Source organism: Alligator mississippiensis, chromosome 4 (assembly GCF_030867095.1).
Source record: "Alligator mississippiensis isolate rAllMis1 chromosome 4, rAllMis1, whole genome shotgun sequence".
Taxonomy (NCBI): Eukaryota; Metazoa; Chordata; order Crocodylia; family Alligatoridae; genus Alligator; species Alligator mississippiensis.
Genome location: NC_081827.1, coordinates 72197716 through 72225597, shown reverse-complemented (window position 1 = coordinate 72225597; position 27882 = coordinate 72197716). Strand labels below are relative to the sequence as shown.

General features: G+C 42.1%; 1 protein-coding gene across 4 annotated transcripts in view; it reads right to left on the bottom strand.

Moving 5' to 3' along the window:
* The window catches only part of TRHDE (thyrotropin releasing hormone degrading enzyme), a 334099-nt gene that overhangs the window by 175372 nt on the left and 130845 nt on the right, over positions 1-27882 (bottom strand). For all 4 annotated transcript variants that reach the window (XM_059726094.1, XM_059726093.1, XM_059726092.1 and 1 more), the window contains exons 4-5: positions 13626-13780; positions 4520-4633 (exon numbers count right to left, since the gene is read on the bottom strand). In XM_059726094.1, coding sequence (XP_059582077.1) covers positions 4520-4633; positions 13626-13780 — 269 coding nt within the window. The remainder of the gene's footprint in view (positions 1-4519; positions 4634-13625; positions 13781-27882) is intronic.

The window sequence follows — 27882 nt, the reverse complement described above, 5'->3', positions numbered from 1 at the left end:
AGATCTGTGTGTGGGGTGGCGGCAAACACAGGCAGTAAGGGCAGTGGCATGGGGTTGCACCCCTCAAAGCTACCATGCACACTCGAGGCGCTTCGCCAGGGATCCCAGCCCCTGACCCCCAGACAAGCCACCCATGGCCCCGTCCCACTGCCACTGGGGTCCCAGTCTTGCCCAATTGTCTCCCTCCTTCCCTACAGAGGCCCCATTCCCCCCACCCCACCACTCACACACACACTTACCTGCAGGAGCTGCTCTCCAGGCTCCCTGGGATCATGTCCAGGCACCCCATGCCTGACCGCCCTGCTCCTGCTCCCTCCCAGCCCCCTGCAGGCTGGAACACAGTAAATGATTCCAAAACCCAAAAACTGTGATTTTAATATGAGCGATTTTTACATGTAATAATATACGGTTTGGGTTTTCCCATAGTGATTCAAATAAGCAGCTGATTCTATTGACCAGCAATTCTATAAAGCAGAAACCATGGTACTTATAAGCAGGCTGGCTGAAGAAAGGAACTAAAAATGTAACAATTAACAGGCACCAGTTCACAGGCAGGGAGAGAAGAAATAGGATAGACTGGTATATGCCTGTATTAAATTGTGAACATTTTGGTTAATACCAAACTCATCTTTTTGTACAAAATAAGTGCCTAGACATGTCAAGGACAATCAAAGGAAACTATTGTAATGCCTGCAAGAATAACACGAGCCATCTGTTACAAATGTCTTCCAATAATAGGGGTTACATCTTAGGGCACTGATTTTGCTGCAGAAAGTGGACGGTTATAAGGAAAATGGCATGCTTAGTTTCGACTCCTGTGTGCTGGGATTGGATGCCAGGGGCCTAGCACCATCCCTTCCCATTCGCCACCACCAGGATTGCATCCTGAGGGCCTGGCATTGCCCCTTCTCTCTCATGACCCCCACCATCCTCAAATGCTGGGATTAGGCTCTGGGGCCTGGCACACTGGGGTTGGACACTGAGTCCAGCATATAAGACCTGGGGCTCCACGCAGGTCCAGAGATTTGGCAGCAACCAAATTCCAGACTAATGGGGAGGCCCCTGGGCCAGATGACACAAGCAGAGTTAAAAACAAAAGGAGGATGGCAAAACTGAAGCTGCATGCGTCCACATACAAGAAAGAGACAGTGAAGGGATGGACTGAGGCTTTACATAAAGAAACTGACTGACACAATTTCTTATCTTCTTGATTTCTTCTAGGAGGATCCGTTATGCTGTTTGTCCATGAATACCCTTGTTAGTCAAAATTGTACAAAAATCATTTTCGTTTCTTTTCGACCATCAAATAGACAGTCTGCCTTAGTAAATATGGACCCAAGTCCATTTGGTCAGTATGTATGATACCTAGAACAATAAGAATCATAGCAATGATTTGGTATTAAAACATGTATAAGATTTAAACCATAACACATACACATCCTTTCTTTAAAATGGATGTTATGATTTAAATTGAAGGCTGATGAAAATAAAATTGTGCTGTATTTCACCCATGTGGGCAGCAGTACAGAAAGGCTTCTACTTGGAAAAGCTTTATAAGACTTGACAGGAAATGTGACAGCATCATAGGGCTTGCTTGGTTCCATGTTCTTGACCACAGCAATGACAAGTTGTATTAGAAAGTGGTTTTCGACTGTAAATACAAAAATGTAGTCATCTTTTTTTTTTTTTTTAAACTTTTCTTCCTGTGTTTTTTGAGGGCTAAGAAGCAGAAAATGTTAAACATGTCACTGCTAAGGCTCCATCAACAAAATTTAGCAGCCACTTATTCTTTTATTCCTGCCACACCTGCCCAGAAGTTATGACAGCATATTCTCTAACAAACTGGAAGGCAGTAATATTCGACATCTCAGTCCCCAAGGTTTGACATCTGTAGAAGATTACAAGGAAAAAAGGTTAATTTCCTAACTTTCCCCGTCCTTGCGAAGAGGTTTTATTAGATTATTTTTGGCTTTCCTGATGCAAAGTCTTCTCAGAACCAGCACAGTCATATTCAAAAGGACCGTTTCTGCATGTATTACAAGTATGAATGACTGCTGGCGCAGGATCTTTTGTTGTTGCTCTGGCTATTAAAATAGCATCATTATTGGAAGTAATGTTTAAAGTTTTCGATGTTTGAACTGATTTGTGCAACTTGAACTGCGTACATCACTTCTGAAAAAGAAGTAAAGCTGTTTTTCTTTTCTCTAGGTATTTCTCATTTGCTTACACTTGTGTCTCAGATTGTTCTTAAGAGTACTTTGCACCACTAACAAAAAATATCCAGAACACTACATTCTGGTACGTGCAGCCAAATTTTACTTGCTGTTCTTACCATTTTAGTAATAAGAATGAAACACCATATTATTAATTTCTACTGTAGACTGTAAAGGATGGTAAAAAACTATATTGTTTAAATTGTCATGTTCAATCTTCCCACCAATTTTCTAACTATTTGGATATGTCAATATGTTTTTTTTGGTCTCTAAGGCCACTGATATCAGAAGCCTCATGAAAAGTTTATGTCAAGCTTCCCTTTTCATTTAAAAGAACTTGACAGATAGATATTTTTCCAGGCACAGCAATTTTTCTGTTGTTAATTCTAATTCATGCACTATATGCTTCTGATTTATAACTTAACTGTCATACCTTGTTCAGCCCACATGCCTTTCGTTTTTCCTGTATTCTGCTATGAGGCCAGGACTTCACATGATGGGCATGTCATTTGCATAACAGTGAATATTATGTTCACAAAAAATATTGTATATTCAAGATGACTTCTAAAGCAAAGGTATTCTGGATTTGTTAAAGTGATTATGTGGAGAACAAATGAATATGATGATTCAAAGATAAAATCCAGTGTAAGAATGTTGTACTCTTTGACATTTCACTATGCTAAAATCATCAAGAGCTGCCAGATTCCATTGCATTTATAATTAGAATGATTACATTGTAATTCAAGATGTGTTTTTCATAAAGATGAAGAGAATGAGATTTATTACAGCCAAAGCTAGGTGAACCCAACTAGCTTACCTACGCAACGCAGCTGTCAGTTCAGATAAAGATTTATTTTCATTTCTTCATAATGCAATTATAAGTCAGAAATGATACACAAAAGAAATATTTAAGCAGTACCCAGAATAAAGAAATCAAACTTCAAATAAAAACATACTTTAACATTCAAATGTACAATTATTTAAGAGTTTCTAATGTATTTAACTAAGTATTGTATCTTTGTTTTACGGCAGCAAACTTTAATAGAATAAGACTATGGAACTAAGTTAAAGAAATGGCAAAAATATCAGAAGTTAATATGTTAATTTAATCAATGTTTCAGGGGTATAGGTTGTAGCCATGTTGGTCTAAGAATATGGGCAGACAAAGTTCTTTGGGTAAATCTGATATTTTTTATTATGCCATCTCAAATAATTAGAGTTGGTCTAATAAAAGATATCAGATTTACCCAAAGAACCTTGTCCTTCTTAATTTAATCAAAACATTTATATACCTACCAAACCATTTGAAAACCTTTATCATAAAACTTGACATATATAAAAATACTTTGGTAGCAAATATTGTAGCTCAAAATAGGGTGAATTTACACATAATAAAATAAGTAATCCTTGGGACACGAAAAAGTATATGGGCGCCTTGGCCAAGCCCACAAGGAAGGTTTCTCTACTTCTTGGGGTATGTATGGGATATGAGACAACTCTCATAAATTTTATTTTTCCTTTTGCTTAAAATGGACAAGAAATTACAACTGATGACCAAAAATCAAATAATATATTATTAGGAATGACCTGCCAAGTAAATTTGCAATACTGAAGGGCTCAGAAAGCATGTCTCCACTTGTATTTTCTTGTTTTTTCTCCCATAGGTGAGTCAACAGTAGCTGCATATATTTTTCAAAAAGCAGTAATTAATCCTGACTCCATTTCTATAACTGTATATGACAAACTGTGTTCCCCTTCCTTAGTGCCTCAGTACATTTATCCCAAACTAAGGCTAAGTGACAAATAACAACAATCATAAAATACAATTATATAGATGCATTTAAAAAGCAGTAGTATATTAAAGTTGTAATACGTTCCATTTCATGGCATAATTTACCTGAATCTTTCTTTTCTAGTCAAATGATTGTTTTGATAAAAAATGCAACATCCTGAGAAACTTAGAAAAATCTTTATGGATTTTTCATTTATATAAAAAGTGAAATTATCAAAAATGATCACCACTTAATCATATCTCCCTTAATAAGAAATGCTTTTGACTAGAGAGGTGGTAATTATTTTAACATTGGATTATGAAAGACATGACTTTATACCTTTTATAATAAATGATACATTATACTTTTTTGGAATGCTGTCAACTGATTTCACACCTACTGATTTTGTTTTATTGGACATCTGATACTTGCATGGACCATTTGGTATTTTTCAGCAGCCTCCAACTATAAACAGTGTAATGGGAAAATAACCTTTCAATGGAGTTGCTAATTAATGAAATAACATACACTTACCATATTCCAGCCTGGGTAGAGGTAGTCTGTCCCAACAAATTCAAAATAGTGAGCAAAACCTTCTTTTAGCCACACGTCCTCCCACCACACTGGAGTCACAAGGTCACCAAACCACTACAAAGGAAGCCCAATCAAATAGTATTTATGAAATCACATTTATAAACATGCCAGTTCCAAGGCTTTTCTGCTAGTTGCATTATTAATGACAATATTTAACCCTTATATCATATCTGCCATTTGTAGATCACAAAAAATGTCTTATAAAATATTAATTAATTATAAGTAACAAAGGAAAAGACAGTAAATCCCAAATTCCAATTTGCAACTCAGGCACCTTCATCTTAGCTCATTGCTTCCTCAGTGAAGCAGGCATCTCCCTTAGGAGAGCTGAACCTCTCCCACCACTAAGACTCCTAGGTTTTCCATTTTCTCAATGGATAGCTTGGTGCGCCCTCAGGGACTGATCTGATTCCATCCTGTCAAGACAGATATTTCTCTCATTTTAGAGATAAGTAGCAGGGAACTTTTACACCTCCAGAGAATAATCGTATTTCACCACAGGGTGATACATGCATGCCTCTCCTATTCTATCAATGAGCAGACAGACAGCCTAATAAATAGGCTTCTATTAGATTGTGATTCAGGTTGCTCACTGGACAGGGCAGGTGCCCTCAAAGAAGACAAAGGTGGCACCTGATACACAAAGAAGGACTCTCACCGATCTTTTGCCAACTGTCTTGCAAAGGATTTGGGTTCTGGATCTACCTTACCCTGAAGGATTCTGAACCTATATACTAAACACAAATCTATGGACTAGGCAGGGCTGAAGGTATCTGCCATTCCTCCTAATGAAGTGAGTCACAGACCAGCCAGAGTGAGAGTCAAGAATTAGAGAGAGAATTAGAATATGCAAGAGAAAGTGTGACCCAATAAGGTGGGCACTACATTTAAAGTGGAGAGGACACTGCACTCTGGGCCTTTATTGCAGTGCTGTTTATCTATTTTATTTAATAATTACATCATATAAAATGTTATCCAGGGAGCCAGCAACATTATTAAATAATGCAGATAAACAGCACAGAGATCATGGGCTAGGATCAGGGGCCAGAACCAAGGGCTGTCTCCCTCTAGCAGGGACCTACCTCACAGGGCCACAAAGCCATATTTCCTCTTTTTTGCCACATTTCAGACTCAACCATCCTTTCCCTATCCTAAGACTGGCCCATCTTCAACAGGATAGATGGAGGAGACCATCAGCCCTGCCAGCCTGTGGTTGGAGCACCATCCTGGAAAGTGGGAGATGAGGGTAAAAGATAGGCTTTATCACCTCCTTCTTCCCCCAGGGTCAGTCAGTCAACATGAATGAGCAAATTCAGCATATGAATTTAAAGACTAATGTGGAATTTATGTACTTCTTCAGGAAGAATAGGATTGGCACAGAGCATATGTACAGTTAGATCTCTAGGTTGCCATAGTATAGGGGTTCTATTCTAGGGATACGTAGTAGGACACATCTAGATGTCTAGGGAAGTTGAGAGGTTTTAAGGCTGAGATAGAGATGCCTAAGAAGCACGTAGGGATCAGGGGCACCTTAATAAAATTTTTGCCAATGTGCACAATGGAGCAGGATTACATTTAATGACTTAGGCTCCTAAAATCTACCTAAGTGGTTTAGGTCCCATAGAGGCAAAACAGGATTTGAACCCAAGCATCTTGTATTAAGTTATCCAAGAGATCTGTGGCAAAAATAGGAACAGAGCCAAGATCTCCAAGGGCTACATTTCAGCCTTCCTTCTTCTGAAGGGACAGCCTATTAAGATCAAGTTTATTAAACTGATAATATTGGGAGTCCATTTTTAAATGGTCCATTTTCACTGCACAATTCTTTGAAACTTACCTTACTGTGTCTATAACATTTGTTTTTGAATAAATAATCAACAGTTATATCACTAAACTTCACTGGTAGTTTTTATATAATTAGAAAAAAAGAGTAAACTATCACCATTAAAGATAATTTTGAGTTTGCATGTGATCATAAACTATGAAAATAATGAGAAAAGGAGCAAAGCAAATGGATATTTCAGAGGGCAAGATTCATGTCAGATTATAGAAGTAGCTACTGATACTCTAATGAGAGTGCTGAATAAATGAAAATGAGAGTTGACCCATGAGCTGTTTGTGTCAATGACTATTTGCTCCAGACCATGGTGTGGGAGCTGAACAGAATGTCTTGCATCATGTACTGTTAGTGCTGAAGGGGGAGGGAATGGTGCTGAAGAATGTGACTGAACAGTCTGAGAACGATGAACAAGGGTGTCCCAAAGAGCATACCTAAGGTGAATTACAGTTATCAGCTTGGAATCATACTAGCAACAGTCAATAGCACCTGAATGATGTAAATTAAGGGAACTCTAATGGAACAAAGATTAATGCAAGGAATGTTACGATATTTTTAATGCCTAGTGAGAGTGAAATTAAGAGACCTGATAAAGGAGACCCAATGATCATTTTTACTTAAGCACCATCAATATGATCAACTGTTTGCAAAACCATTAAGGGCAGTCTCTGCCTCTGTTTCAGTGAGAAAGACAGACAAAAAACACACTAGAAATGCACAAACACAACATTACTTTAGCCATGAATCAAAGTTCGGCTATTCATTTCTAGATCTGGAAATCTGTGATAAATTTCCAATGCTGGAAATCAGCCTGCAGCTTCTCCCCATCTTTCTAAGCCTTCACCAGACTAGGGTGATCCCCTAGTCTGGGGAAGGCTTGGGGAGCAGTGGCTGCTCCATTTTTCCTGGATCCTGGGGGGAGCGGAGCAGTAGGGAAAGACTCCCTGTGCCTTCCCTAGACCAGGGTCTGGGAAATGAGTGGGGGGCAGCCTCCTCCACTCTGTGCCTGGTCTTCAGGCGTGAAGCAGAGGGAGCAGTGGGGCAAAGTCCCAAACCCATTCCCTAATCTGGGCAGTGTCCAGTTTGGAGAAAAGGCAGGGAGGGCAAAGGAGCAATAAGTCAGGGAAGGGAGAGAAGCAGTGGGGCAAAGCCTCCTACCTGCTCCTCAGACCAGGGACCAGGCCTGAGGAGTGGGCAGGGAGCAAAGTGAGGTAGCTCCTCTGTTCAGCTCCCATGGAGCCAAGTGGGGCACTCCCACCTCCTATCCCACCCAGTCCTCAGAGCAGTTAGGGAGCATCGCCCCAGTCCCCTCCTAGACTTGTCTGGGAAGGGACTAGAGCAGTGAAGCAATGCCCACTCCCCCCAGTCCTCTGACTGGGCAGACCCTGGCCTGGGGAAGTGTGGGCAGCATTGCCCCAAAGCTTCACTCCCTTCCTGGACCAGATCAGGATGGATCATACTTTTGTGCCAGCGTGAACATTTGTTTCTCTCACTTAGTGGTCACCTGGAGGATCTTTCACCCAAAACAGTCATGCTTCCAACCCAAGAGAAACTGAATGAATGTTTGTATGCCCATAGCTTCTGCCAGGAGTACAGTGGTTCTCTTCCCAGCAGAAACATATTGCCTGTACATGGCCTTTGAAACGGAGGAGACAGAGGATATTATACATTAGGAAGTGAAAATACATGAAACAGTATATGAGAGGTTTTCATTCATGAGTTATGACAAGACTGTTCAACAAATATGATGGGCAAGATTCTGGTTAGAAGTGTCCAGGAGAGTGCCTGGCGCACCAGAGTCATTGTGTGGGGTGACCCAAGAAGTATTAGAACTAGGAAGGGAGAAATATTAAAAAAAAACAAGTCTTGAAGTGTATAATACCCAAATTCTATCTGTTAATACCATTTTTTATTCAAGAAGGATTATTTAGAAACACTTAAGTGTGTTAAGATGTAAAATATGTTTGATGTGCAAGGAACTGCTTGTGCTTTCTTACTGAACAAACAGAAACATGTTCTAATATATTCAGATCTTAATTTGGCACAACAAGATATTTCTTACCCAATCTTATTTCTGGGTAAGATTCATTTTAATTATCCAATAAAGAGAGAGGAAATATTTTTATCAATAGGAAAATTACATTCTTGCTGGACATCAGATGTCAGACTGCCACACCTTTCAAACACCAATTAATAAATCCAAATCTGTATGTCAGATGGTAATATTACCCTTCCAGTTGCTAGATGCCTGAAAGGAAACATTATCCTATTAGCACCATAGACTTTTTAAAGATTTTTAAATTGAAATAAGACAATAGAAAGATAGAATCGGATATAATTGAGAGAAGCAATTTGATATTTTTATTTGAATACTGGCACTATTTACACTGAATGAAAATTATTATTTCTGCTCTTTTGGAAGGAAAAGACTAGGATGTGCTAATTACATAAAGCAGTAACAAGCCCATGCATGTTATTTTTAATTAGGTATGGGAAGGTGCTGTGTGTTTCTTATATGTATGCTGGAAGGACATTCTTTTGTCACTTTTTCCATTATGAATATTTAATATATGCAGTGGCATTTGAAATTTTTTTTGTTCTCCCTCCTCAAATCCATGCTTCTGTTTAATTGACTCTACTTGGTTTTGAGAATATTTGATAAATTTCCATCAAAATCATGTTTATTAAATTCACCTGGCCTTTTTCACGCAAAGATTGAGGTTTTGATGGATCTGTAAAAATTGATCCCTTCCTTTATTACTTTGTAATAATTATTATATGTGATAAAAGGGTAATCACATAAGGTGGTATCACTGTATGTCCTCTTAACTGGTTTCCTGTTCACACTTTGGGGTTTTTATATCAGTGTTATTCTCTCTTGGATGCTCTCTCTCAAAAAGAAAATATACAATCAAAACTTATTTTTGTACTTATTATTATAAAAATACATTTCAAATATTAAGGTTGAAATGACAAGCACTCAAATGACAGAATTCAAGTTACCCATGTAATTTTATTACACCCTCCCTACATGCATATGTACTATAAGAGTCTTGTCAAGCATCTCAAATACATTTGCAGCAGCCACAAAGAAAGCTGACTCATCTGCATCCTAGCCTTTAACAGCAGAGAATTTTCTCCTTTCTTCAGCCTTCTGCCTCCTCCTGTCTCGACTGAACAATGAATGAGGCAGGAGTACTATGGAACATCATAGTATATGCTCAAATAATTCAGGATAAGCAACAACAAACAAATCCAAATAAAGTTGCCTGGGCAAAGTTAATTCTATTGCCTCTTAATTTTGGAGCTCTTGTTAACATTAAACAAGGTTTCTCATACCCCTTTTCTAATTCACTATTTTTACATCATTTTGTTCAGTTTTTAGAACGCTGGAAGAACTAGAAATAACATTACAGTGCATGCCCTGCCCCACCTCCCCAGCCCTATTTCAGTGTAGATTATCAGCAGGATTTTTACCCCGAACCTGTAGCACTACAATATCAATCTGATAGTAGTAGTAGATTTTTATCTTCTGTTTCATCCAGCCATTTAGGGTATATAGCACACACTTTGCCAGTGGCTTGCCTGACAAGCAGAAAAATACTATGAGTGTTTAGAATCAGGATTTCTACCTTTGAGGGCATGTGCACTCCAATAATTTCAAGCAGCACAGGCAATGCTATAGTCAAAGCCAAATGTCAACACAGTGTGACTAAGTGGATGTGATTTAGATCTGTCACATTAGAGGTACGCTCTTATTCGTAGGTCTTCCAGAGATAGTCCTTTCCAACCTTTCAGTTTTGCCATCTGTAAAATGGAAGAATGTTACTCCTAAATTGGTAATATGAGGCGCTGGGCAATAATAAAGGCTATGAAGTACACTGAATCATTTAAGTATTCAGTTAAGCATCTAAGATTAGAACTCAAGGTTTCCTCTTGATTCTCAGCTTAATGTACCCTCATGTGGGACAAAGGGTATTTTGCTGCTGCATGCTATCAGAGATATATATGAATATGTTATATGGGCATGTGTGTGAGAATGCTAATATAAAAGCATGTATAACTAGTTAAACAGAACTGGTGGAATAACTAAAATAAGAGAAAGGATGCCCTTGCTATTAAGGCATTGGACTGTGGCTTAGGATACCTGGTTTCCTCTCTTACCACAGGCTTCATATTGACCTTGGATGAGGTCTTTCTCATACTTCCTTTCTATTGTCCTTTCTGTGTCATGTCTATTTACACTAATACCTCTTTCCAGGAGGGACTTCTTATTGTTCTCCCGTTCTTTTAGAAGAGTCAATTCTACTCTCTAGTGCAGGCCCTAGTCATCACTGTAACAACCACCGGGTGGAGTCATCCCTTATAAGGAAAATTTAAAAGCGCTAAAGGGAGCTAAATACACAGATAGCCCAATTCCCACATGCAAAAAGTCTTCTTTACCACACTTCAAGGACATACAGGGAAAGGGGTAGGGCTTAGAATAAGCATAAAGTTAGTTTTCCACCTTGAAGACCCATTTACAGAGCTGTGCCATGTGGCCTTTGTGTAAATGTGAACTAGCCAAACTTGATAAATGCCTGATGGGCAACTTTTTACATGCTGCTGAAATATACAGATCACACTATTAAGAGCAAATGATTGATTAAACGTGGTAGAAAGGATAACTAGAAATAACAGAACAAATGTGCAAAAAGGAAAACTTAGGTTGCTTATAAGGGAAAAGCTAACTAATGTTACAGTTTGGTCAACTGTAAAACAGTTTTCAGGGAAGCAATGAAGACCCAGTAGTTTTGAATATTTTTATATTATATAAAGAATCTATATATATAAAGAATCCAACAGTAAAAAAAGAAGTGATCTAAGCAACCTAAAGTGTGTTTTTTACACCTAATTTCTAAGGTTCTGTGATTTTTCCAAGCCTGCTGTGTGTTGCTTTATGGTACTACATAATATAGAATAGATGAAAAAGTAAGGTGATCATACTGAGATTAAACCAGCAATAACTTGCAATAAACATTTCAAATTTTAGTTGATGACTTAATTTTCATCTATTCGTTCAATGAATCATGAGTATGAGCCCACCAGTATAATTTCTAGATTCACTCACCAATATCGCCATTCCAAAGTTATTCTTTACATCTTGTTTTTTATTTTGAAAAAATGTTAAGAATTTACTTGGCTTTTTAAAGGCTCCTGTGTAAAGTCGCAGATGTAAGCCATGCTGATTACACAGTAGGATTTCATTCATTTTAACCTGAAGGCTATGATTATGCCTGTTACCAGTGCAAAAAAGGGTTTCCTGTCCCTGTAGCAGATTTCTTCAATAATATTTGCATTCAACTCAATATTACTAAACTCTTGTAATGTGGTTAGTTCAAGAAGATGGAAGAAAGATGCAATAAATCGCAATGTGGATTTATTACAAATTTATTCTTAAATTGATACAAGATTTTCAATACACAGAGACAAAATATTCATCACTTATGATCAGATAGTTAATGCCAGAATAAAAAAAAGTGCGTTTGCAGAAAGGGACTTCCAAATTTATTTTTGCCACAGAAAATGGTTGTGAACATGAAGTTTAGCCTGCATCTGCTACAGTGCTCTAATACTATAGTTATTCAAATCCAAAACAAGGTTTTTTTCCTGCATTTAAGGGGTGGGTTGGGGAGAGGAGGGGTTGGAAAGCCTTGGATTCAAGCACCAGGGCCACAGCCAGGGCCAGAGCTTCTGCTACTGCCAATGCTGCTGCTGTCTGGTCATGGCCAGGGTCATTCAAGGAAACTCATGTGATGGGTAGGGGAATGCACTGCAGGGAAGTCTCGGTAAGGCAACACTGTACAGTGGAGAGACCACATGGTGTAGGGGGGAGAGTGCAGGAGAGACCATGCAGCACAGATGACTCATGGGAGGGTACGGGGGGAGGGGGGGAACGTGCCAACCCCAAGACTGGCTGCCACCGTTGCTGGCTTCTGCAAGTGGTCGCCACTCACCACCCTCCCGTCACCACCAACACCACCAGCAGCATCTGCGGGCAGTCCCTGCTCGCCACCCCCACCACTGACGCCACCACCAGTGTCTACTGGCAGTCCCCACTTGCCGCCAATGCTGCCACCTACAAATGGTGCCCCCCTCCCCCCCCAGTCTCGGGAGCCACCAGTCATTTATGCCATGCAGTGTGTAGCCTACATGCAGGAGACAGTGCGTGGTGGGGGTTGTATGGAAGAGACTGTGTGGTGCAGGGGAATGCAGGGGAGACTGCACAGCAACAGGGGAGATGCTACAAGTCCACTTCTGGCCCTGGCCCAGCTCTGGCCTGGCCAAGGGCCAGAGCCAGAGCTGCTACCTGACTGGGAGCCAGAGCCAATGCAAGCTAAGCAGCAGTAAGAGGGAGCAAGAGGCTGGGGGGAGAATGGAACAGGCAATGGTGGGGGAGGCAAATGACAGGGGAGACAAGCAGCAGAGGGACAAATGCCAAAGTATCATGTGGTAGGGAGGATAGGCACCAGGGGGACAAGTGGCAGGGGTCACATGCTGCAGGAGGCACAACTGGCAGGAGGGCAGGGAGGGAGAACAAGGGGTGGGGGTCAGGCCACCTGCCCCCCCGCTGTTTCTTATTCTGCCATTTGCCCCCCCTGCTACTGTTTTCCCCACCATAGTTGTGGGATATGTATTTAAGACAATCCTCCAATAATTAGATTCTAAAAATTGAGAATTATAACAAAATTTACAATTTTCTATGTATAGAATCTAATTATTGGGAGGCAGTCTAAAACTTGAAGCTGCCTTGGATTCAGGTAAATACAATAAATTACTTTTAAGGCCATCAATTTGTTAACTATACATGTATGTAGTTATATCTGTACCACATACACACTCATATACTGTTATGGTCAGAGGAAAGGTATATAAATCTGATACAATACTGACTGAGCACAGAATACCTGGAAGCTGTTGGGCAGCAACACCATTGTACCCTAAGCTCAACGTGATGAAGTGTTATTCATCCCTGCATGTTGGCTTTTGTCTCTTATTTGTTTGTTTTGATTCTGTGCACTGTATATGCATCTCATAGCTCATCACGTTATTTTGAATATTGTTAAAAGAAATGTGCAATCAGGTGTGTGAAAATATCAGCTCTAAAAAGAAATATATTTGAATTTTCAGGTCCATCCCAAGTGTTCATAATTAAGTACATGGTCATACCTGATGGCATAACTCATGTACGATGACCATGGTGACATCCAATAAGTAGGGTATAGACGAAATGCTTGGATCAAGCAGTATCCTTTGCTCCACAAAAACACTTAGTCCCCAGTTCTCCATAGCAGCATACGGATGCTTAGGCACAGCTAACAGATCTAGAAACAAAACAAAACATATTTTAATATGCTTGTGGGAGCTATTATGCCTTATAGCTACTGTAAGTAAAGGCCATAAACCATCATTAGGAGTGTTTTTGTTAATAGCATCTGTGTAAAAATTAAAATGTTAATTTCTGTTCTTTTACAGTATTAGCTATAAAATATCATTTTAATAAACTGGGTCTCTCTTGCTCTTACCTCATTGTTCGCGCATTCATGCCTTATGATTCTCTTATTGCAATAACAGTCAGGTTTTTGTACTTTAGTAGAAATAGATTTCCTTAATGTTATTCAGCTTTTCAAAATAACATCTCTATTGCTTATTTATTTGCATTAATTTTTGGATTTCACACATGCTTCTCAAGTTTTGAGCACATCATAGAAAACAATAACCTCTGCACCAAAACAAAAAGAAATTAAAAAAATGATATCTGTAAAAGAAACTGGTGACATCAAAGGAAAACAATATTTCATGATGACGACCCTTAGAATGACAAGTGACTATTCAAATTCTTAAAATAGCAGATGCTGTACACACTGGAGCATCATTCTGTATGCAGGATCACTACTATGCAAGCTCTAGGGAAAGAAGGAATGTTGACAACTATTTCACACAAGTGGCTTTCCCCATTTCTCTTCCTTGGTACCCTGGGACCAATGGAGCTATTTAACAATGACATGAAGGCTGACAAAACATACAGGATGATAACAGGGTCATTCCTTTGCACAGAAGAAAGGGAAGGTGAGGGACTTCTCACAGTAGAAGTTGGGCTCGACAAGACAGCAGAGGAGAGTGCAAGGTCTACTCAAACTTTATACCATTGGAACACAAGGTAGAAGAAAATGCAACTAGGTTTACAGACAGCAAAAAACCTGGGTTACCAGGAGAGTGAGTTACTTGACTTTTTGACTCAGAGGAATATAAACAACAGTTCTACTGGGTCCAGAGATGCATTTCCTAGGGCTGACTCTTTTAAATAAAGACAATAATATATAGTACAGTGGGGAACCAGCTGCCACTAGGAACTTCACATAAAGACGCGGTCATTGAAACTCTGAAATAATTTTGACTTTCAGCACTTATGAGTCCCATGTAGCTCCACTCCCAGGTGATCATCAAGAAGGGCCTCATTCTGCTCCTCCATGAGTGAACAACACCCGCCCATGGTGAGGGAGAGGGCAGGGGCAGGCATGGCCCACATGGAGTGGGAGGGGCAGGGCCGGAGCCACAGCTTGTGGTGGGAGGGAAGCGTCTCCCGCTGCTGCTTGAACCCCGAGAGGGCACGCTGGGGGGGGCGTGTGCCCCCGGATCTGCGCAGGGCATGGTGGGGCAGGCTGCAGCCAGGGCTGCATGGGGCTCTTTTCAGTGGGGGCTGGACATGGGGTGGGAGCAAGCGGTGCTGGGAAGATGCTGCATCCACCCCAAATTTCACTGCCACACTGCTTCCAGCACCACTGCCGCCAGCCACCCGGCACAGCTCCACCTCTTCCGAGCACATGGGTGGATGCAAGGCGTTAAGCTGGGCTGTGTCGAGTGGCTGAGGCACTCGGAGTGAAGTGGCAGCAAAATTTGGGGTGAATGCAGCATCCTCCCAGCACCACCGGTGCACACTCTGAGCCCAGGCCCCACCAAGATGAGCCCCGTGAAGCCCCAGCTGCAGCATACCCTACCCTGCAAAGATCCAGGGGAGCACACATTCACCCTGTGCCTTCCTGGGGTGCAAACAGCAGAGGGAGCCACCTCCCCCCCACACAAGCCGTGGCTCTACCCCTCTGCCCTGCCTGGGCAGCGTCTGCCCCTGCCCCCTCCCCCTCACTGCAGGGGGCATTATTCTGCCCCCCCATGCCCCTTACTTCCCCCCTCCCCTTCCACCACACCAAACATACCAGCTGGAGACAGTTCTCCATGCTGCCAGCTGTGCTCCTCGCTGCCTGAGTACTGTGCTGCAGCTGCGTGCAGCAAAGGCATTTATCGGCCAAATTATTGGTCCCGTTGGGCCAATATCCAATATAGACAGTTTTTGTTATATCAGTACCAATCCGATATCAGACCAATGTATCGGTACACCTCTATACGAAGGCATTTCACAATGAAAGCCAACACAGCTTTGCCAGTGGAATTTTGTGATGTAGACAAAGTTTAACAATCTGTATGGGCTTGTTATGGATTTTCTGTGTGTGTGTTTGTTTCAATGATGTTGGCTTGTTAGTATAGACAGGTACACTGTATCTTGGTATACCAGCAAAACCTCCCAATGATGAGAAAAAGTACTCAACAGGCACGCTATATTGTTGTAGTGATGCGCTATGGCAACGGAATAGCATCTGTGAGTGTCTACACATAACTAGCAGCTACTTTGCCCTAGTGGTGCACTTCACCATTATAGCATGCCGGCTGCTACAGTGGAGTAGCTGCTAAAATAAATGTGTGCCATGCATATGGCCAGTTACTGTGCCATGCTTTAGTAAAGCATGGCACAGTAACAATGTCATCACAGGGCAACATATAGATGCACCCAATATGGCTTTAATCCAGCAATACACAAAGAACCCATTTGCCTCCAACTCCACAGTCCACTACGACACTCAACATTAAACCTGGCTTAAAGTGATACAGGAAACCCCCGCTTAGCGCTCTTAATTTGTTCCTGAAAAACTGAATGTTAAGTGAAATGAGCATTAAGCAAAACCTAAAGTATATGATGACCCAAGATGGCGACCGCAATTGTTTTTTATAATCCAAGATGGCAACCGCAAGCATTGTAATGAAACTCGCTGAGTGTTAAGTAAAATCAGGTATTAATTTATAATGAGCATTATAGCGAAATAGCGCTAAGATAAACAGCGTTGAGCGGGGGGTGCCTGTATTTTGATCAACAAAATTGGTAAGATAATAGATAAGTAAGGCAGGAGGGGTGGAGGAGAGCATAGTTTCCAGAAAGTATTGCAGTATTAATGATTTCAACTCTGGCCTGCTGTCCCACCAATGCTAATGAGAGCAATTGCTAGGGTCCTGAAAAGATTACAGGCAACATAGTAATATATCCAAACTATACATGGGTGTGCCTCAAAATATGGATATATTCAAACCATTTCTAAATGAGGGTCAGATCCAACACACAGTGAAGTCAATGGAAAGATTCTCTGTGTCTCTAAATGAGCTCTGAACCAGACCAAATGCATTCAAGAAAACGGGAGGGCTCTTCTGTTTTCATCATCTAAGCAATTTTCAGTTACTGCTTTATTGGTAAATTATATTACTGAAAATTTGAATCTCTAATCTGAGTGTCAATTTATCACTGACATTTTGCAATGTTAGACTTTGGTCCTGTAGATATTGCTTCTGCTCTCCAAATATCCAATTTCTTTAAACAGAGCTTCAATCATAGCCTGAACCTCATGACACAAGAAAGGAATCTATATCTATAACTGAGGACCCCATAAATTTAACCTTGATTTTGGATTAATGGTATTTCAAGTTCAAGTCTCAACCTGAAGAGTCTAGTTTCCCTTCTTCTTGTAATCCATTAAGGAATTAGGAAAGCTATACTGGGTATGTCTACACATGCACTTTAATTCACAGTAGACTATTTTACTGAGCATTAAAGAATCACATAAAAAATTGTGACATTACACTAATGCCCAGTAAAATAGTCTACTGAGCATTAAGTATCACTAAAAAATTGTTCAAATGTGCTACTGTGCATTAGCACAGTTTAATGCACATTAATTTAGTACCTCACATTAAAGGCACTAAATTTAATGTGCTTTAGAAAAGGCGCATTAATGCACGTGTTAGATGGGCCTACAAAGTTACTGAAGCTCACCACTCTTAAAGTTCCTTCCAAGTTTTCTTTAGGGAGATGAGACACAGTTAAATCTTGACTTAGCACAACAGAAGAGAGGGAATGTTGCACCTGTTTTGACAGAAATAACTTTCATACATGGTACTGTCAGAGAGCATTCTGCACTAACTGCAATATATCAGCTGCTGAATATATAATAGCTGCTGTGTTTTCTGCACCCAGTTATTCCACTCCCCATTTAATTAAATTCTTTGTAAAGCACTTTTGAACATTTGATTATGTGGATATCACTGTAGAAATAGAAGTGCTTGTTACTACTTGCAAAGAATAATATTCTCATACATCATAAAATAGTTACTTGAGATTTCCTGATACAGCAGTGCAGAGAATCCTATATTCTGCTGGAATAATAGAGGCCTTCCACCTCCTGGCCTTCACAAAGACTAAATTCATAACTTAGAAGTAAAAACTATATGGCCCAAATAAAATCACTGCCAGTACTATAAAGGGGGAAAGGTGCCAGATCTTAACACTGTAACATATTACACCAAAAATGGTAAAAGTGAAATTATTCAAATGTAAAAACAGCATTTGGATCCATATGCAATCAATATTCAGATGGAAAGCATTCAGATCTTCAGATGGAAAATGTGTCACGTGGAAAGCATTTTGGCTTACCTATTAAAAATTGTTTATAACTTCACATCATCTTTTATTTCCAAACACTTAATTAAGGCATCATAATTATGTAAACTCATATCAAAACATAATTGTCTCATATTATTAGAAAGTATAATCATGGTCCACAAAAAGCTGTCAATTTAACATCTATTTAAGCTGGTTTTGGACAGCAACCTTAAGACAACCTTATGAAATTTGTTTTCTCTATCATTTGAAGAAATAATGGTGCATTTTTTCCTCCATTTTTGCATTCATATTGCCAAACCCCTTGGCAGTCCCACTCAAGACAGCATATTAGGTCCTTAATCCTGCACATCTGAGATCAATGGGAGTCTACACACCCACTTAAACTGGATCAGGTTTGACTGGAAGGCAAGCTTCTGGCCCCTCAACAGGAATGCTGGGACATTTTTCCTGTTCTTCTATCATATACTACATTCTTCTACCATTAAATCAGTTCTCCCTTTCCCCTATTACCATTCCACTATTCGTCAATTTATTCCGTACCCAAAGTGAAACATACGAGATCTTTCCTTTAATTCTGATACATGTTTACTTAAGTGTTTTCACACACACAGGCTGTTTGTTGACTGTTGTGCTGGCTAAAAGGTAACTGTCTAGTAATCCAATCTGTCAGAGGCAGGAGTTACAACTGGGACGTGGGAGGTCAGGGCTTAACTAATGAGTCACAAGCCAGGGGATCAGGAACAGATGAAGTCAGGAGCCAGAAGTAGGGGTCAAGACTGGACCCCTAGCAAGGGGTCAGAAGCTGGCAGTCAGGACCAGTGGCAGGAACCAGAAAACAAGGAACCAAAAGGCAGGAACAAGGAGCCCTGAGCTAGACAGAGAGGCTTCTGCCCTGTTGAGTAGCTTGCTAGGTACTGAAACAGCTGATGCCTATAAGCAGACAGCCACATCCACTCAGGTAATCATGGCCAGCTGGGAGCTAATTAGCTGGCCTGTTGCCCTGATTCCTGACAGTCAAAGGAGCAAACATTATATAATGGCAAGGGTGAAATTGTAATGAAAGCCCTAAGAACAACCTCAATGTGAATTCTGCATCACTGGCAGGAGAGCCCAAGTGCAAGCCGTGACTGCAGCCACCAGCTCCACAGCAAATCACCTTCCAGACTGGTGATGAGTGGATCAGATGGAAACAAACCAAATTTGAGTGATTTAGGCAAGCCACCAGACTGAAAAACAAGCAAGAGGAGAAACGGATTAACTTTCTCCCATATCTAATGGGGCTCAAGGCTGATGACATTAAGCTGTCCTTTAACCTGATGTTTGAATAACCAGTCATATACTCCCATCAATGTTTAACAATCATTTTACCCCCACCAAAATATTATGTATGAGATACACGGTTCTTCTCAATTTCAAGAAGATGGTAAATCTTTTGAAGATTTTGTCACAGGTTTCATGAAAAGATGCTACATGAACATATTGTTTGTGGCATGAAAGACCATCGTGTGCTGGAGACATTGCAGCTGAATGCATCAAAAAACAACAAAATATACTTGGGGGGGTGGGTCCTGCCAAACCCATAGAGAAGACTGAATGTGTCACTGCCTGACACCATCTGTCAAAGGAGGAGGAACCGTCTACAGCAGACGTTCTGCACATTCTGATAGCAACCACACTGCTAAGGATGAGCCAGCCACAAATAACAAGAATGGGACACCTTCCTGAAATACACTGTAGTTACTGGAGCTAAGTCAAATCATTGGGCTGAAGACATCACACTCTGAGAGACTACCATCTGCTTCAAGATCAACATTGGAGCTGATTCACCAGCACTCCTGAGAAGTTATAGAGTTCTGTCCTGGTTCATCATCTCAAGCTTCATCCTGCTGACAAGAAACTATCTGCACCTGAAAAGAGATCCCTGCAAACCGCTGGGGAGCTGAGTGAGCAGCTGTAGTTTCTATTTGGGAAAACATCTATATAATTATAGATCTTGAAAGACCACTGATGAGCAGTAAGGCAGCCCTATTAGGCCACAGTTAACTAATTAACTCCACCACAGGTTAGTACTTGCAAATACAAGTACTATCCGGTGGCAGCATTCTTTAGTGCACAGCAACACGTGTAGACATTGACGGGGCTGGTTGAGGCTTGACGGTGCTTCAGTGCAGAGGCTGCCTGCTGGCTAGCCCTACACTGGAGCACCCTCGTGCCCCAGCCAGCCCTTCCACAGCATGTTGAACTGGATTGGAGCATTCCAGGGCTGGCAGGCTTACCCCCCCGGGCACTCTGCCAGCTATGGCTGCTTCAACACAGCGCAATGTGCTGCAGTCCTGAGCACACATGAAGATGCAGTGCCCAGAAGCACCAGAGTTTATTGCATCACATTAATTTCACGTGTAGACATGTCCATCATGTCTCATTGGGTTCCACTGCCCTTGAAATCTATCAAGAAACAACCCTTAAGACACAGTCCACAAGGAAATCATTGAACCAGTTGACAAGCTGACTGATGTGCATTTATGGTCACCATGAAAAAGCATTCTGGAGAGGTATATATCAGCACTGATGTCTCGGAGCTCAAACAGAGTGTGAACGTGAATATAGTTGGCCAGTTGCAAAAGACAAACTTCAGCAAACTTGAGGCCACCTCAAAGTTTGGCAAATAATGCTGCATCTACTCTCACTTTATTCATTATTCTATTGGAGAGAGAGACTCAAAAACTTATTGTTTGGAAGGTCCTCAGCATATGAGATCTTTCAGAAAAGGATAAACCAGCTGCTAGAGGTCCTACAAGGGGTAGTCTGACAACCCGATGATGGTCCTGGGGATGTTGGGGTCATGAATGATGCATGCCCCCGTGGCTGGGGGGGGGGGGGGCACAGTGGTGCTGGCAGGAGTGTGGTGGCAGTAAGCAGGGAGCTCCCACAGACGTCGCTGGTGCCGCCGGGGGGGGGGGGGGGCAGGGTGGCAAGCACCAACCAGGGGTCAGCGACCACCCACAGACACTGCTGGCAGTGGCAATCGCTGACTACCCGTAGATGCCGTCAACAGTGTCAGCGGTGAGGGGGGGAGGGTGGTGAACAGCAACCGCCCACAAATGCCACTGGCAGTCAGTGGTGCCTTTTCATAGGCAGTGCACTGCCATGATCAGGGGGTGCACATGTACCCCCTACATGTTGCCAATGGTTGGGGTGGTCCTGCTTTGAGCACAGGTCCCTTCCAACCCTCATTTTCTATGCTTCTATGTTTCTATATTCTGCTCTTCCACCCTACCACTGAAGTCAACTTCATGTGTGAAGCATCGCATACGCTTCAGGAAACTGGACTTGCTCTAAATCTAAGTACATGTGAGTTTGAAAATGTAGTGCCCATTTCATGGGCCAGATAATCAAAAATCAACAGTCAGTCTGGATCACTGATATAATCATACTCATGGGACAGCTGAAAAATAGAAAGATACACTCTATCTTCCTGGGAAGGCCCCAGGAAGAACACATCCACATGTGGAGCTGCAACAGTGGCTGAATACCCAGCTCTCAGCATCCGTCCCCTGCACTTGGGTGGTCAGACCATACCAGAGAGCAGCAGTCAGGGATTTTTAAGTCTCCAAAAAAGGTAAGTCTCCTCCTTTTTAAGTGTCCCCTCCCTGCTCAGAGACATGTGTCCTCCTCTCCACTTTCCCCCTTTCCTGCATAACATTGTCACTGTCCTGGGGCAAAGGGAGCTCCAGAACCACATCAGCCAGGCTTTTCAGGGGCTGGGCTCAACTTATTATAGCAGCAGAGGCAGTGATGGCACGGGTCCCTTCCCTGCCCCTGCTCCTGGGCTGTCCAGGAACACCGAGGGACGACTAGGCAGACCTCCTGTCCTGCTGCTGTTGCTATCCCAGGCTGAGCTCAACCTTCGCACAGCCCAGCTGGAGCAGCCCTGGAGTTCTCCCCACTGCCAGGACAGCGGGGGACAGTGTCAGTGCAGGTGCGGGAAGGGGTAATGAGAAGGGAGGGGACACAGAGGAGAAGGAAAAGGAGGGGACATGACTGAGCACATAAGGGAAGGGAGGGAGATTCTAACCTGATTCAGGGACTTAAAAAATCCTTGACTATTGCTCCTACCCCATAGGAGGTTCAAAGAGGGTGGTGCAGCTATGCCACTCTACCTCCTCTGGATCCACTCCCAGATACATCCCTCTCTGAGAACTTGTGTTACCAAATCAGCACATAGGTTGTAGAAACATATGGTTTCTACAGAGAAACCTTCACCACAGTCACCTGAAGATACAATGCAGAACACTGCACAAGACTCCAGTATGGCATCAACACTGATTCCCTGTTTGACTTCAGAGACTGCTGATTTTGAAGCACTTTCATGGGCAGTGCTGGATCATGTTTCTCCTATCACAAGATGAACAAGAAATATATATCTGGTAAAACCTCTCCAGAGACAAGATTTCTAAAGGCAAATTTATTTTCTTTCAGATATGTACTTTAAAGGCAGAGATGTGTAGTAATCTGATATATGTCTCTATGCTCTAGCCAGAGCATAAAGATGACTAGCGTACAGTCATCCTGGCAATCACTTGCTGAAGTCTGGCAAGCATGATAGCAGGGAAAGAGTCAGGTGCTTGCACTGAGTTGAATTACAATAAAGCTTTACCCTTTTCTTCCCTGCTAGGAATTGCTATTGTACTGCTGTCCTGCAATAAGGCTGTTCCCCAGAAAAGCAAATGTTACAGTAAGGGCCTTGTAACACGTTGCACTTTGAGCTGCTCAAGATTGATAGGTGTTAGAGCTAGCTCAAGTTTGAAATAGTCACATTTTAAGGCTAAAAACCTTTTCTGACTGTCCCTCACCTGCACAGCTGTGACTTGCCACTAGGGCTGTTTGCAGAGGTTGAAAAAAACAACCCTCTTTACCAGAAGCCGCGGTGCATTACTTCAACCCAGCTCAGCAGCATCTGTAAAGATCAGGTGATTCAGAAAGGCTTTTTGGTGCTTTTAGCTAAAGCTGATTCAATCACCGATTAGATAAAAGTGCCAGAAAAGCCCCACTAAGGCACTCAATCTTTAGAGATGTTGGGCGAGCCAGGCTGAAGTAATGCACTGCCTCTTCCAGGCATGTGCAGGGCTCAGTGTGGGAATGCACTGAGTTTAAAGTAAAGCAGTGTTTTCTTTGGGTTTTTTTTTTTTTGGGGGGGGGGGGGGGGGTTTACATCTGAAAGCACCCTAGAGAGCTGGTGAGCAAGGGCCTGACTAGGAGCTGTAGCTGTGAGTTGCCAATACAGGGCTGGTGAGCCAGGACAGACTTCTATCCCTGTTCTGAGGGGGGGAGGGTGACAGATGGGTTAGGGGACCTGGGAAGGGAACATGAAGCTTGGAGGTGTTATGACATGGGGGTTGGTAATGAAATGGGAGGTGGAAAGGAAATAGGGGTGAGGGAAAGGTGATGAAATGAAGGAAGTCAGCCACTGAAGAATAAGATAAAAAGAAGTTTAAAAAAAGAATTTAAAAATAAAACACAAGAAGTAAATGAAAGGTCTCATGTTTTAATAAATTGGGATTTGGGATTGGGACATGGGAGGTACATGTCATGTTTCCCTTCATGGCTGGGAGGAGGGAACAGTGAGGGAAGGCACTTTAGGCCCCAGGAAGGATGCCCCAGCTTATGGGCACCTGATTGACCTCTACCTTTCACTCCCCCACCTCCCGACCTCCTGGAGCCATCCATGCTAGCTGGCATGCCTGGCTAGCTGGCATGTCCTCAGCAGGCTGTTCACACAGGATTGCACCCCTGGGGATGGGGAAGCCACATTCCCAGGGGCAGAAGCGGCGGTTCACCTGGTGCCAAAACCTCCCCCTGGGCAGCAAAGTTTGGGGGTGAAAAGTCTGTCCACAAGAGCAGGAGGGGGGGAGGGGAGGGGACAATGCAGCCTGGGGTGCTGGAGGATTGCGACTTGTGGGGAGTAGCCACACATTCATGGAATGTGAGCTGGGTAACATGGATCAGAAAGAAACCTGACCTGGAGTAGAATAACTTTAAGCCACCTAAAATGTGAATAAAATCAGTTTCAGGTATTAACGTGTGGACAATCCAGGGGTTAATACTTTCAGAAGCCACCTAAAATTAATGTATAACAAGGCCTTGACTGAGAGTTAAGCTCTGCATGGACTAAAACAGTGGTGGTCAATCTTTGTAGCAATTGTGCCAAAAACTAGCCCTACGCTCACCCTGAGTGCCACGCCAATCCCCATCCCCTGGTTAATTTGCTGCTCTACTTTCTGTTCCCTGCCCCATACTCCCTGCCCAATCTGGTGCTCTGCTTTCTACTTCATGCCCTGTACTTCCTAACAGTTCAAGTGTTCTGCTTTCAGCCATATCTGCCACTCTGCTGCGTATCCCCTCCCTGATCTGCTGCATACCACACACAGAGGCTGCCTGTGCTACTTGTGGCATGCATGTTGCAGGCTGGCCACCTGGGACTAAAACAGTGTTTATATATAGAGCAAAACTGATATTCGAATGAACAATACTGACCATCCATTATTGGAAGGTTTTCTGGCTCCACTAGAGAAACATATCATCAGCTGTGTCAGGTGTGTGCTCACAATCCCAGGAAATCTGTGGGTAAGAAGATTCAAACAGACCTCTGAAATGGATACAAGGAGGACAGCATCCTCCCGAGGGAGGTACAGGCTGACTAGAGTCACACTATCAAGGAAGCAGCACCTGCAGGAAACCAGCCTGATTCACTAGCTCCAATTTTTGGGAGGTAATGGAGTCAGGTGGAACATCTCTCTAAAGTAGCAATTAAAGGCTAAGTTTAGGTAAGACAATATGCATTTAGACCTTTATGTTAGCCCTTTTCTTTCTGTCTATGAATAAATCAATCCATCTCTGTTTGCAGCAATCCGCTTTCTGTCTCAGCATTTACCAGATGTCCATGGCTCCCAAAGAGAAATGCAATAGGGACTTTACCCACATGGGCCTGATGAAAGTAACACAGTTGGAACACAGAAAAGCACAGTGACTAGTAGTCTGAGATCCCATTATGAGAAAAGGAGGGGTGGAGATCTATCATTTAAAGGCTTCTCCATGTCCAGGGACAGAAACAGTTCACAGACAGCAGAGCAATCACCTGAACAACAGCACCAGCCCACATTACTAAAGCACACAGCAAAGGAAGTGGTCATTGCTCTGTTTCACATGCAAGAAATCCCAGCTTAATACTTCGGTCCCTACACTGAGTGATGTAAAGCATGAAGGACTCTTATTTGAAAGGAGGGGAAAAGAATGGGAAAGCACTTTGCAGGCATGAAGTAGCCCTAAACTGCCAGCAAGATTAGGAGAGTTTAGGACTAAAGAAATTAGACACAACAGAAAAAACAGATATAAGAAATTAAATCTAAACCTGTAAATAATTCTGTGCAATCTTCTATAGTATCACATAAATCCTAAGCACGTGACTGCTCTGAACCAATACAACCTGTGCAAGTCCAAGAGAAAGTGAGAATTTAACCCCCAGTCTCTTTACACAGACACTCTTGCCACAAATTGTTTTGACATCTTGGAACAGCTAAAAGTTAAAGTTAAAACTCCTCTCACTTAGCTTTAAGTTGTGACCAACATGTATTTGCAAATTATCCTACATCTCACTGACTTTAATAGCAATACAGAGGTCATCTGCTCACAGAGGTGATTTCTTCACTGTAACCCATATCTTATGCAGTCTATTTTCAACATCAGGTTTCTAGTAGCTGTATTTATTCTCCACATTTTTTCTTGTGCTTCATAAAGATTGCCACAAAAATCTTATTCTCCAAAAAATGTTTTGAGTTCATCTACATGAGTCATCCCATCTTTTCTTCCTCTTAATTTTTTTTGGATGGGGATTCTTCGGGACTACAGTTCCACAGAGTTGCTGATAGCTTCTGTAATATAAATGTAATGTGTGTAACAGCAGAAGGAACCAGGGGGCAGCTTACAGGCTGAGCTGCTGTTAATTTGGACTGCACCTCCCAGAAACCCCCAGGGGCCAGGGGGGCAAGGGAAAAAGGAAGAGAAAGCTTGAGGCTGAAGTAAGGGGAAGAGAGAGCATCATGCATGTAGAACCTGGTGAGCCCTACACAGAGGAGTACACAGCGGAGCGGGAGATCTCACTGGCTCAGTCAGCCAGGACTGTGGACAGAGGGAACTGGACTCGGACTTGGAGGCAGCTGCAGGCATAGGAGGATTAAGATGTTTAACTGAAGAATTTAACTTAAAATTGAAGAATTATTATCATTTACTTGGCAGCACTGTCCCCCCAGGAACGTGGGGTGGCCCCTGGGCCCAGGCCCCGCTGGCCTGTGCCTTAATCCACTTATGGGGACTCATAGGAGAGATGATATCTTTTATTAGACCAACAAGATTTTCTTGAGTCCTGATTGCCTTTTCCTCTAGACCAATACGGCTACAACCTGGATACCTTAATCCACCTATGGCTGCAGGCTGCTGTTTGAGCCCTCTAGGAACTAAAGGCTTGTTTGCGGATACCCCCAGAGGCATGGGGATGCTGAGTGTTTGTCACCACAATGTTGATGTTTCATTACCCTTTATCAGTTCCCTACCTTTGGCCCCTTGGCTTGTGACCCTAACACCTCTGATTTTCTATATAAAAAAGTAGGAACCCCACCTTGTTTCTTGTGCCAGTTTCTCGGGCTGCATGGTTGGCACAAATATATTATACTTTTCTGACAGTGGTTATGGCCAATTAAGAGAAATGGTGTCTGAAAATAGTTTGTTCTAATCTTGGCACATGAAAAGCCAAAGTACAGTTTTGTCCCTTCCCAACAGTGCATATTGCAATCAACACCTTTATTAATTCTCTCCTCAGAGCTTTTTACAAAGTACATACGAACATTGCTGTCCAAAAAAAATATGTGTTTACAGTAAGGGTTTACTCTATTGAGACATTTCTGCCATTCAGATCCCATTAATCTGAACAATTCCCTTATAATGATAATTGGTGGAGGATGCTGCTCTGTGGCAGAATAGCATTTAATGAGCCATGCACACTTTAAGGGACACATCAACTACAAAAAGTGACAAGTGGGGCTGAAAATGTTGTGTCCACTACACCTAACTATAAATAACTTATAAGACAGTTACTAGCAAAGAAGTTAGTTAGAATGGTTTTTCCTTATTATTCTGTGTTAACTTCTGCGCATCTGACAGAACTTTATGAGCAGGCAATTCAAATATCCCTTTTGTACACTCAGTCTGTTCTTCCTTTCTCAAAAATCCCTCCTACCCATCTATACCTTAATGAAGTCAGCAGAACTACATCAATGGAACCAAAATGCACTTTTTGTTTTAAATATTTAGCAAGATTAGGACAAACCAGCATACAGGGGGGAAAAAAAATCACCAATAAATCCAGCTGTCAAGCTTCTTAAAGGAGTCTGATTTTCAGAAACTGCTGAGTATGTGCCTTCTGTAGACCAAAACCCTTAAGAGTGTTTCAAATTGGGCACCTGAGGTATCCAAAATATCCGGTCATTTTGAGAAATTTAAGTCACTCTTTGAAACAGTGTAGACATTCAGATAGATCATTTAACTCAGCCTAACGGATAATCACACTATTCAGTGGTTCTTCAATTAACATTT